This window comes from Neopelma chrysocephalum, unplaced genomic scaffold, assembly GCF_003984885.1.
Source record: "Neopelma chrysocephalum unplaced genomic scaffold, ASM398488v2 Primary Assembly neopelma1_43, whole genome shotgun sequence".
NCBI classification, from domain to species: Eukaryota; Metazoa; Chordata; class Aves; order Passeriformes; family Pipridae; genus Neopelma; species Neopelma chrysocephalum.
The window spans coordinates 3,945,901-3,958,799 of record NW_020897702.1 but is presented as its reverse complement, the minus strand read 5'-3'; the positions used below and the strand labels follow the sequence as shown (position 1 = coordinate 3,958,799).

General features: G+C 41.5%; 1 protein-coding gene across 3 annotated transcripts in view; it reads right to left on the bottom strand.

Annotated features, from left to right (window-relative positions):
- The window catches only part of KATNAL1 (katanin catalytic subunit A1 like 1), a 43,063-nt gene that overhangs the window by 27,251 nt on the left and 2,913 nt on the right, over window positions 1-12,899 (bottom strand). Inside the window, exons 1-3 of one of the 3 annotated variants that reach the window (XM_027677789.1) lie at window positions 9,009-9,286; window positions 7,687-7,770; window positions 6,557-6,732 (exon numbers count right to left, since the gene is read on the bottom strand). In XM_027677789.1, the coding sequence (XP_027533590.1) occupies window positions 6,557-6,718 (162 nt within the window). In that variant the 5' untranslated portion in view covers window positions 6,719-6,732; window positions 7,687-7,770; window positions 9,009-9,286. Of the gene's footprint in view, window positions 1-6,556; window positions 6,733-7,686; window positions 7,771-9,008; window positions 9,287-12,899 lie in introns of those variants that run through there. The other 2 variants (XM_027677790.1, XM_027677791.1) reach the window with 2 other exon arrangements.

Sequence of the window (12,899 nt, the reverse complement as noted above, 5' to 3'; positions counted from 1 at the left end):
AGTCATGTTGCTTAGTTTTAGATAGTCCTGTGAGGAGCAGGGAGTTGGACTCAATGATCTTTATGAGTTCCTTCCAACTGGAGAGTTTCTATGATTCTGTATGTGACTGCTGTAAGCAAGATACTAGTATTGATAGAGGCAAAGAGAAGGCTAAATCCCCAAGGCCATGCACAGTTCTTGCAACACTGCATTTACTTTATCAGAAGCTCTATGTGCATCTGTACAAAAGGAGCCTTAGGTACAGGAAGAAGTCAATCATTTTTCAGGGCAAAGCAGCCTTCTTGCTCATTCCAGATGGGGTAACTCTATCTTTTCAAAGGCACAAGACATCCAGCTCAGGCAGGATTGCTACTACTCTGCTTTGCTCTCTTTGCTTTCTCATCACACAATCAGCAGACACATTTCCCAGTGCGAGAGCTTCCAGCTGAGTTACAAATGTGATTGATTACTAACTCAGTTCCTTCAAACTGTCTAACACGCATCCCCCTGTCCAAAAATAAATGCAGCCAAACAGCTGCTGTGAGGTACAAAGGAATGATACAGCATAAATCCTCCAGGGCACTGCTCCACAAGAGACAGCCACTTCCTACTCTAGGACTACTGACAGGATTCCTTCTATCAGCCTTCCAACACATGCAGAAAACTTGGTGGAAAACAACTTTTTAGCATTGATGGCCAGAGTGCTCCATGCAGCTCACTGGACCAGCAAGGAGGATGGTATCTGAAAACTGACGGAAAGTGACTCTTTGATGCCTTGGAAGACAAAAACGAACTAACATCTGCTATCCATCTCTTAGCCAGACCTGAGCAGATCAAACTCCAAAATACCCACTCTTTTGCTTAGTCAGTACCTGGCAAACCAACCAATAAAGAAACCTCACTGTGCTTAAACAACTGGACCACAAAGCAAAACCAGTGATAAACTCCTTAAAAAAACTGAGTGAGATGAAACAGGTGCAGAATGACTTTCTTGCAGTTGAGAAACAACCTAGCCATGAGCCAAGAAAGGCTGTGCTGTATTATGAAGTAGACTGAGCAGAGTCTTTGAGTGATCAGTGCTACTTTGAAGAAACCTAGGAAGGCTGCAAACAGGAAAATCACTTATCTGGACTTACCTAGTCTTTTTGCCCTCCATCACACACCCCCTTGGGTGCCAGAACCCTCAGGGGGCCCCAGCACAGGTTGTAGAGAGCCTGAAGAAAGCTTTCAGGTTATTTATGTTTAAGCAGTTTCAGGACGTAGCGTGGGCCAACTTAGCAGCTCACCACCGCCAAATAGGAAGAACTCACTTCACTTTTTTTCCCCAACCACACTCTGCAGAACCACAGAAGCTGCTCTTCTGGATCCAATTCTGGCATCTCAATACGGTAAGACAGCTTGGTAAAATAGCAAGAAGCTGGCGTAGGAGGGTGAAAGAAAATAAAGGACACTTCTGCTGGGTTAGCAAGCTGCACTTGCACACTATCCTGTGATCAGGTGAATTCCAGGTAAAAAAAAATGGCAGGAGGCAGAAGACGGAGAGAAGCTGGTGCTGACTGGAGGGAAGACGAGGTGGAGAAGAGCTTGGCCTCTCTGGGCATGGCAGGATGTTAGCCGGGTTCAGCTACCATGTGAAACCGTCTGCTCTCCAGAGTCATGCTCTGGTACACCAGCTGCCCCTACCAGCCACATCACCTCCTCCACTGAAGCAGCATTGTGGGCACTGCATGATGTTGGAAAGCCCAACAAAAAGTCTTTCAGCTCAGGGGATGGCCCCATAGCTTTGTTTTGACATTCCAGCCACAAGGATTTACAGTAACCAAGCAGAAAACTCATCCTAATATATGGATATAAAAACAATGACCAAGCATTGAGTTCATTCTTTCTTAGTTGTAGTTCCAAAACCCATTTCAGGGAGAACCCCTGTATTTCACCATCTAGCAGCTGTTGTAACTTTGACATCACCAGCTCTTATTTGCTATGCTAGAGCTTGTACTTCTACACAACTTCTCATAGCAATGCGCATGGGTATTTGTATCTTGGTAAATACAAATAATGTGTGGGATTTTTTTTTATTCTATTATGCTGAAACAAAACCAATCAAGTTTCTACAAAAATGTTTTCCAAATCTGAAGTTACCACCTGCAATTAGTGTTAGTTGTTCAAGCTCTGTTTTTCAAAAAGTGAAAATAACAATTCCCTAAACCATACCCAAAACAAATGTCCTGTAATGCAGTCTTATTCCACGGAGTGAAGGTATAGCTCCTAGAATCACAAATATTCATTAGTTACCTGCAGAATATTCCTTAATTAATCATGAAATAACCTACTAAATGTTAACAAAACAGTCATGAAGCAAAAACAACATAAGCATAAATTGACTGAAATGTGCTTAAAATAATAAAAAGTGAAAATCATCCTTTATTCTTGAAGCAAGAGTACAGTGCACCTAATCACCTCCACCAGTGACCATTGTCAATAAGGGTGCCTTGCTGGATCCTCCAAGTGTTCAGAAAATCGTTGAACTGCCTCGGCTCTGGCTGATGCTCCTGTGCTCTCAGCTATTGTGCAACATAGAGCACATGGTTATAACACACAGCAGGTTTTGCTTGACAGCCGCTGGCCTTGTCGTAAGCCAGTACTATCTCCCGGGGGCATGCTCTGCTGTCATTCTGCAGCTGCTGAACTGTCACTGAAGAAGCTCTTTCCTACAAGCCAGTTGTCTAGTAAAAAGACTTCAACAGCCAAGAAACTCTCTCAGAATAAACAGGGAGAATGTCAACACAAGTAAAGTTCACAGTAGCGGTCATGAGAGTAAACCTACCTTTTGGTGTTGGTAAGAATGAGTTGCTTCTGGTTTTAAATCTTTCCAGTCCCAGTCTGCATTTACATGGATGAATATGCCCACCTGTCAGTCAAACCTCAAAGCACACCAAAGTGACTTTTTCTTTTTCAAATGAGCTCAGGAGGCCTAGGAGTGAGGATAAGAATGGAGCTACACTCAGCCCACCCAAGAACAAGCTGGGAACTCCCTGAATGCAAAACAAGTAAGGGTTTCAAGAGCAGGTCACCCTTGATATCCCCAAGACAAGCTAGTCAACAGATGATCAATAGCAGTGAATTTTCCAAGGGATCAGGGGAATTCTTATGCTGTCACATCTCTGCTTTGGTGGACCCTCCAAAGCATGCATCTTTTGCCCTATTGAAGTTCTGCAGGTTGTGCCAGACTAATAACAAAATCCCTCTCCCATGGTCAGCATTAATTTTGAATTCCCAGAGGCAGTATTGCATCAAGTGTAACTGAGCCAGTCAGTTGTTCCCAAGGGAGCAGATGTTAATATGTTCATATTTCTCTTCATCCTAACTATCAGCACCAAGCAAAAGGAATCCTTGTAATCAAGGTGCCCGGTTGCAAAGTTGAAGCTGTCTGATTGTGCGACATGAAATACAACCCACTAAATATTTGCACAAAATATCATTCTGCCCAGACCAACCTGTTGAAATTTGAAAACAATGACACCTAAGCAAAGAGAGGTAGATCCATTAGGGTATCTGACTCAAAATCCCAACTACTTCTGTTCACCTCTGCTTCTGCACTGCTCAATAAACTGCTGGAAAAACCCTCTGTAGTACACAAGGCAACAAAACAGATCCACTAGGCATGAGATACCTACTCAGGATGGAGCACTCACTGTAGAGAAGAGACCAAATAGGAAGAACAATGGTGCATGTAAGAGGTGTGAGCTGGTAAGCTGCAGAGTCACAGCTCATACTATTCTTTGAGATGTTCCTCATATGAACATTTCTGTTTTATGAGGGAACATGTACACAAACATCTGAAACTTAGTTCACTGCCTCAGAAGCAGCAGTAGGACAAAAACCCTGTTAGTGCGCTGCATGCAAACATACAGAAAGGAAGGGCATGCTTCATACTGTCAGTTGGTGTCCCAGGAATCCTTCAGAAGGTTCAAGATTGTGAATGTGTGTGCAGAGAGTACATCCCACAGAATAACTGCTGTAAGTAAGAATCTTTGCCTTGGAGCACTTATCTACATGGGCATTCATGCTGTGGACCACTCCCAACAGCAAAAGCTCTACCCATGCACTGTCTGCTAGTGATTGCTAAACGCCACCTTCAAAAGGTACCAATGGTATTTGCATAATCCTCTTTGGATTCCTCAGATGCTGGAGAAACTGAAGAACCTAAGGAACGAGCTAGTTTCACATGCTAGAGGAGATAGAATTTCAGGTAAAAATCAACTGCGTTAATCTCCTTAACCATGACCTAGGAGTTGCTTTGCTTCTCCAGCCACTTGCACGCAACACACAGGTATGGGAATCTTTTGCTTCTGCACAAGTGGGTTAGACCTGAATTTTGCTAAACTTACGTAATGCGTATGGCATAACTCTTTAAGGAGAATGATCTAAAAATAATATTTTAATATTGTGAATGAATGTTTCTTGTGATCCAACTTTTGGGTTAAATTTTTTTCAGAACAGGTTGTCTGTCAAGACAGATACTGAATGTGACTGACAGTTTGGATGTAGGTGCTGTTGGAGCTGGAAAGTAGCGCTAACATCCACATCATCAGACTCCCTCTTAATCTGTCTCAAGGAGTGAGAAAGTACAACAATTATTTATGAAGAGTGTGTAAGAAAGTAAGTCTACCTCTATAGGTGTCACCAAACCATTCAGGTGCAGGTACGGAGAAGTGGTTCCAGGGCTGCATCGTTTGCTCTCAGGGCTGTATCATTTTGTTCCTATAAATGAATGAGAAGGCAAACAGCCAAGGGATGAAGACCTTCTTTTTTTTTCAATCACACTTCTTGCTTTTTGGTGTTTGTCCCTGAGCCAAGACTGGCATCAGTAATGGCAAAGCAATATTCTGACAAAGCTCATCTGCCACCGCTGTGTTGGGAAGTTTCAGAATTCACATGAGCGCACAGTGTGACAGATGCTACCCCACCTGCTGCTGATCTTTCTGGAGACACTTCTCTAAAGCATTTATGGGACATGGTCAGGGGCCATTCTTCTTTTACCTAAAAAAGGATAATTTCTGAGAAGGTGCCAACTTCAGATCCTCTGCTAGAGAGTCTAATGCCTTCCCCGGGGAATAATCCTGGAAACTGTGTTAATGGTTCTTTTGTACGTGAGGCTCGTCTCCAAAGTGCAGCACGAATGCCACGGTGCACAGGCTTCTCTGAAGCAGTTCAAACAACACGCAATAGCACAAGATTTGAAGTGACCTTCACAAGATAAGAGCTGTTAAATGTTTAATGGAAGAACCAATCTGATCAGAGGAAACAGTAAATACTAGAAGTGAAGACAATGCAGTGATGGAGCTGCAGAATGAGGAAAGCCTCATGCTTTACCTTCACGTCAGCTACAAGTTTGGCAGGAACTAAGGACATGCATTGGGCATGAACACCTTGTATCAGCATGTACTGGGGTGGGGAAGAGCTTGAATACAAGTACTTGAATGTGAGTATTTCCTGTACAACATTCAGCTTACTACATCACCAGGAAAGGTAGGTACTACTGCTGATGCTTGTGCATGCACATGCTTTGCAGACAAGCTTCTAATAAACAGACTTCTACAGTTCTATGATAAACACCAATGAATAGTACTGTTATTACAACGTGATTGCTAACAGTATTGTTGCTATCAGTACACAAAATACTCTACATTAGCATCAGATGTTTCAAGCGCAAACCCATGACCAAATCACCTGCTGCAATAAAAAGGAAAATTTGCTCGTTTTTAAGTGATATCACTTAAACATATAATATTTAGAAAAACTCTTCTTGAAACCGTCTCTTCAGCTATCTACTGCAAAATTTTATCCCTTATGGGAGCTATGTCATTCTTTCAAAACATAGTATTTATGCCACATGAATTCTTTTTTCTGGAAAACACTTTATATGGTTTTCCTCCTTTTTTTTTTTTATGGAACACATTTTCTACCATGAAAAATGAGACCAAAAATGTAAGACATTCTTAAATACCGAAAGTGTTAAATGGGGCTGCTTGGAGTTCTTACATTTCACCTACAGATTACTTCCTTGGCTTCAATGGTACTCTGTTTAGCGGGGAGATGGATGTGTGCAAGACTCAGGCTAAGAGTATTAGTTGAAGTTTTTGAAACCTTATCCAAATTTGTGCACTGTAGCCTTATAGTAAACTGCTATTCGGACAACCATTCTAGCGATGCTAACCCACCCACTCACATCTTAGTTTAGTGGACATTAGATGGCCAAAAGATAAAATGCTAAAAGGAAGTCCTCAGTTTTTCCAAAGTAGGCAGTCACAGACAGTATGCAAACACAAACAGACTGGGAATCAGACAGACATCTTAAGTTAAAACAACAAAAAAATTGATTCAATTAGAACAACAGAGTTCCTTTTGAACATGCTACAAAAATTATTTTCCCATACATATAGACAAAATATTTGAAAAAAAAAATGTTGCAAACTTCACTGAAATATAAGTCCTCTACATCTTAAAAGGTTTGGGAAGTATAGTGGACTTTTCAAATATCAAGTAATAGAATAAAGGCAACCTTATTTCACCCTACCTGTTGCCATTTGCCCTTAATTGCTGGATCTCTGATTGATTGGCAATGTCTTTGGATTTGCTGGATGACACCCTGGTAATATACCATAGAAGAGTCATAATTCCCAAGAAGTGCATATTCTCTTCCTTTTTTGGCATTATCACAAATCTCCGCCAGGTTCATCTTCACTCAGAAATCTAAAAGAGAACATAATCGTCGGAAAAATGAATTTTATGTGCTGTAGAATAATTCAGACCATGACTCTTTAGTTTTGTTTTTATTCTCATAGCTGAATTGTGTCTTTCTGCCCCCCATTTGCATCCTGTCCCACTCTTCTACAACCATTTAACTCTGGAGTTTCTCTTTACTAGCCTATGGATTCAAATCATGAATCATAACTCTTTTATGGTGATAAAAACCACAACTTCTTTAATGCCTTTGGCCCCAATCCTGTTAAATTAGTTCAAGAAAATTAAATGCCCTGCCCACACCGAACCAAACAAACCAAACTTTAATCTGCAGATCACTACAATATACTGGTAGCCATCAACCCATGAATCACAAATCACACGAGGCATTAAATTGCTTTTTATACTGGTGTATAACATATGTGCCTAAATGTGCCAACCAGCATCAGGGAAGTCTGTGCTTAGCACTTTCAAGAGCCCTCATCCTAATAAGATTATGATATGGTTGAATGACTGCTCTACTACAGACAAAGCTGAGAGCCTCATTCTGTTCAAATATTCCTTCAAAGTACTCTAACATCCACATGCTGACTTGAATTTTTTCATTAAATTTAACATGTCACTTTGGGATTTATGGTACAGTTAGCAATCCAAATTTACGATTCCTTAGAAAAGTGATTCCCAAAGTACAACCTTCCCTAGTCCTCAAAACAGTTTAAGATTTACAGATTCTACTAACTTTTTTATACAAGTAGTAAATTGCAGCATGACTTTAAGGCAAACCTACAGCCCAGCTTTTCCCAGTAACCATTCAAGAAAGCAGCATAATGCACAAAAAAGCAATAACCCACACATTCAGAAGTAAGCTGTGTTGTACAGATAAGTTTGTATTTAAGGTTGAAGATCAAAGCACTGCCCGCCCTTTTATCTGAATCTCATGTGACCAAAATTTTAGGTCCTTACCACACAAAAAGAGCATCAGTTCCTTTCCCTTGTTCTCTGTCTCAGGATGGATGGGGTCCCTGACACTGACCCAGATATAAGCCTCTGGAAATCAAAAATAAAAAATTGCAATTCATAGCTATGCAATGTAGAGTTGCATTAATCAAGAGGGAGGAGGCCAGCTCAGGAGGGTTGTCCACCAGCTGCGTTGAGGGTTTGGCAAGACCAAGGAGGTGAAGAAACAGGGAATGCAGGATACAATCAGATAGGGCCTGGCCTAGTACACAGTTCAGGCTGCACAGCTGAAGACAGCCTGTGGTGCGGGGGTACACACAGAAGGAACAGGTGGTAGCAAACAGAAGCCAGAACAGGGAGAAACAATCTTTTACATCCTAGTGGATTATAAAATTGTTAGTAGAGTTTATAAACTAACAAGATGAGAGCAAGATGGACTAAGGAGGATGTGTCTTATGCCTTTGTATTCCCTTGTGCCTAGCAGAATTCAAACCTATGACAATTTAAACAGATATCCCCATGACTTTCATTCTGCCCTCCCTGAATGCTGCCTCTAGCAAACACACGCCCCACCTCCCAACAGTGCCAAACTGATGGTCCTCACTGCTGCCTGCAGCTGCACATCAGGTCTGCTCCACCACCTCGTCACTCCTGCTCCCTGCAAGTAAGCCACAGAAGCCTGTCACCCTCACTTAAACCCACAGCTCACACAGGTTCCACATGGTTGAAGATTTTGATGGCAAAAACACGCTGCTACCCCACAGCTGACACTCCACAAAGCACAGCAGGACATACTGGGGCTTACTTGTCCTTGTGCTGTGCTGCACATTTCAGCTTGCACATCATTCTCATTGCCTGTTAAAAACTTGTGGGCTGCAGAAAGCCTAAGGTGGAAAGGGCGACAACTCTAATTTTCTTTTCTCAGTGCTGATATATCTGGATATAGGCAGGATACATCATTAGAGAGCTCTAGCTCTGAGGCAATTAAGACCATTTAATTTTAAATACAGAAGATGATAACTAATAGGAAAAAAACTGATGTCACTAGCATTGCAATGGAAATGGATAAAAAGATAGGAACTGAATATAGATTACAACCCATTCAGATCTGATGAGTCAACTTATAAATGAACAAAACACCACCTGGGGCAGAATCCATTGACCTGTCTTCAGAGACATCAAAGTGCTACACAACCAGCCTGTCACCATAAGGAAAACAGCCCTCAAATCTCTGGAGGTTTTCCCCACATGTAGTGAAAAAGAGAGAATAAATAATTTCTAAGGAAAGGCTACATTCAATTCCTAGAATTCCACTAAACAGAACATACTTTACAACCTCTTCTGTCTCTTTGGTACAGCTAGTTTCCACCCTATGGGTGTGTTTAACTTCCTTTTGCCTTAAGAAGGCTGACACTCGCATCCAAGTCGCCTTGATTCCAGAAGAGTCCCCTGCTCAGCAGAGAACACAACCTCCTTGTCTGTGTATCTGATGGAAGCTGGGCCAATCCATGGGCAGGAGGCAAGGCATAGGAGCCACGCAAACACATGCCCACTTCAGGAGAGTGGTTTCACAAGGGAGTTGGGAAGCAGGAAGCAAAAAAATTTACATGGTCTTAAAACTGCAGGAGCAAACCAAACAAGACCGTCCCATTTCCTCCAGCTACCAAGAGTTTGGGGGCTTCTAGACTCATGCTGCTGACACTGAAGCTTAAGCAAGAGCTCGATGCCCAGCGTCACGCTGGTGAGCTTACAAACATCAACAGGCACTGAAACTTGGGAGTACACAGGGAGTCTGGTGGACTTACACTTATGTACCTACTGAGTGGTCAATATCTCCAGAGCTAGGCTGACAAAAGCCTCTGGATTTTTTCTAAGATTCAGGCACTTCAATTTTTACTTATCACCTACCCTAGACACAAAAGCAGGCCATATAGCTTGAGAAGGTGAATATAACATCACCCATATACCTGAGCCATGTTTGAAACAGCAGCTGTAGACCTCAGTCCTAAATCAGTGCTTCTCTGGAATCCTGGGCAGTTCTCTGAGATTCTACTGGAAAAAAGTATGACTATTTTAAACTAATGGCTAAGAATGCTTTAAACAAAATACAAACCTCTTATCCACACCAGTGATGGTAACATCACTTCAGAATAACCGAAGCAAATCAAAACAAATATGCCCAAAATTAAGGAAAAAATTATTTTTAGGAAGGAATTCCCCGCTGAGCTGTTTTCTGGACATCCTACTCTTCAGCATCAGGAGTGGGGAGGAAGAAGTAGCTAGAAGTAGGTGGGGGCGTTTTCATGTCATGTACTCATTTTTTATTATCTGTTCTACATTATATTATAGAGTTCATACAACATCAGAAACATCCAAGGAATCAGAAATACAGAAATCCTAAATAGTGCATTTCATTGTTTGTTACTTGAGGTTTTGTTTCAATATTTGGTTTTCCTACCATACCATAGCCACACTTTTTAAGTAAATATGCAGCCAGGGACAACTGTTGTCAAGTACATTTACAACAGTTTACACATTACTTGTGACACCAGCTTTTCATTCTATCATGGCGTGCTTCTTTCCTGCACTAGACCGTAACAGCTCCACTGCACGTCAAGATATCCTTGGAGATTCCTTAGTTCACAGATCATTGACAAGAAGAGACATTACAGACATTCATGTCGGCATAGCTGCCACACATGGGGTCTTAAGCCCACTTGTTAAAACTCTTGCAGCAGCCAGGCTAAAAGGTCACAGGGGATATTAATCTCTATTCTTTGGAGCATAAGTTGAGCTGATCCCTATCTGGGGTCAGAAAAGAATTTTTCTCCCAGAACTAAAGCAGTGCACAATTGAGCAAGATCCAAAAGAGTCTCTATTTTAACATTAAAGCATTATACACACACGAGCATTTCCAGAGGCAGATACAGTGACCGTGTGAATGATAGGCAAAGGGGGACAGCTTGCTTAGCAAACTTGTCTGCAACACCAGTGAGAATGAATACAGTATGACTGACCCGCTTCAGCCCATGTTCCTCAGCACTACCTCACCACAGAGGTACCAAAGGCAGTAAATGCCCTCCCCTATAGAGGGGGTCTGTAGTAGGGTTCATCCTATTGTTTGATCCCGAACATCACTCTGCAAGTGCCAAAACAGAAGGCATCTCTGCTATCTTCACATGTCTTTTTTATGCATGCGTTTTGACACAATCGGTAACACAACTGCATCCCATTTTCTCCACAGGCATTCAACTCTTGAACAGGATAGATGACTCTCATATAATGAGGTGTTACTCTTTTTTGCTTTACTCTCATTGTTTCAATAGACTCACCAAGCTTTATTTAATGTCTGCTAATCAGACTTTTCTCCAAATCAGATGTTAATTCCTCACTGATAGGGCTATACTATACCTGGATTTTTCTGGACGTGTCTTTCTCTGATCAAAATTTTACCCAGGCAAAACAAAAATGTTCCACAACTCCCTGAGATTGCTGGACATGTGCTCTCACATCATAGCAGTTCCGCAGTACTGAACATCTGGAATGGCCTGAACATACATGGATGAAGATTGGTGACTGATTCTGTTTCTCATTTTCCATAAACCAGCTGTGCAGCACAATGTCGGGCACCCCAAAATGCAGTGTAAGAGATACGACTAATGTTACAAGACAGAGTCACTCTGTTAGGCACCATCTTCAGGAATACAGTGCTGAGGTATGACTATACATTTTCCACTTCTACAAGACAGACTCAGGATGATCCTCTGCCACTGTACAACACCAGAACAGGTCAATTGCCACACAGAGCAAAGCAAGGAAGTGAATTCCAGTGTTAAGAGGTATTGATTTTCAGATTTATCCACTTTTTGTGTGCACCCATTTCCATTACCAGAGTCTAAGCAATGAACTGAGGTTGTTCTTTCAACAAATTCCTCTTACTGCTTGGAAGCTTTTCCTTGCAATTAACTGAAACCTGCACTTCTCAGGTTAAGGCCATATTGGTTTTGTAAGCCAGCTTTGACCAGTTTTAGCTTCCTCTCACTCAATTATGTCTTTGCTTCAAACAGTACAATGATCCTCTTTTCAGTTTCCTCTTCAAAGTTAGAAGTTGTTAAAATAGAGATATGTAACTATATGACAATGCCTTACCTGGAAAAGCATAAACAGCAATACTAACTGGACCATTGTCAGAGGAAGAAAAAAGTATTTTTTCCCTGCATGATGCGCAGTTCCTACTAGAAGCCTACAGAAGTCTATTTCTGACTGAAATACAGACTGTATTTTTTTCATGTGCTTCATGTATTTAATTTGATTTTTAAGAATAAGTTATTAAAAATGCAATTGTTCAAAAAGAAAATTAAATAAGACTTTCCTGCTTTATTATAGAGATTATTCCTTTTATTTTGGACTTGGGTGCAGAACAACTGGTCTTCATTTCTAATAATTAATTGTCCCTGTTCAGATGCAATCACTGATGCTGCTGACAGTTATCAGACATTACGTTTGCACGACAAAACCAACATTTTAACTGATCACTGTCAGATAAAATACAAACAAACAAAAGGCTTGCCAAGTTCCACAGCCAAATCCATCTCTTCCCTGTTAACATGGCTTTGTTTACACATGCAGCTGTGATCCCATGGACTGGTGTGGAAGCTAACGATCATGACCTCACAGGATCAGAACTCGTGTTAAAAATATATCTATAAGTAAGAAAGTGGCTCAGTTCCAGTAGAATTGGATTTAAACTACATTTAAATGAGATGAGAAGTGTGCTGTGCCAGTGCTATTTTCTTCCTTTTGCTGTGTGCATCAGCAGTGACGCGAACGGCTACAACTGCAGCGGCGGCCCTGGGGGTTGCCATTGGAGTGTTCATGCCCTGGCCTTCTTCGAAGCGGCACACACACCAGATAAAACATACACACACATACTACAGCCCAGGAAACCCAGCACCGAGGGATCTCTCAAGTCAGCTAATTGCTTTCTGCTGTTTTTTGGCTTCTTTGCACTGAAACTCTGTTTTGCAATAGCAGATGTGGAGTTAACGGGGCAATGTGTATGGAAGTGGGAAGGAGAAGAAGTATGCGTGCAGGTCTCAAACTATTTTTGTGTGAAATCTTCTGAGAGCTAACTTGAAACAGAGAGTTACTTTAAATGCAAGAGAAAAAAACTCTCATCTTCAAATGAAGTAAAGAAATTCACCACAAGTTAAAAGTAA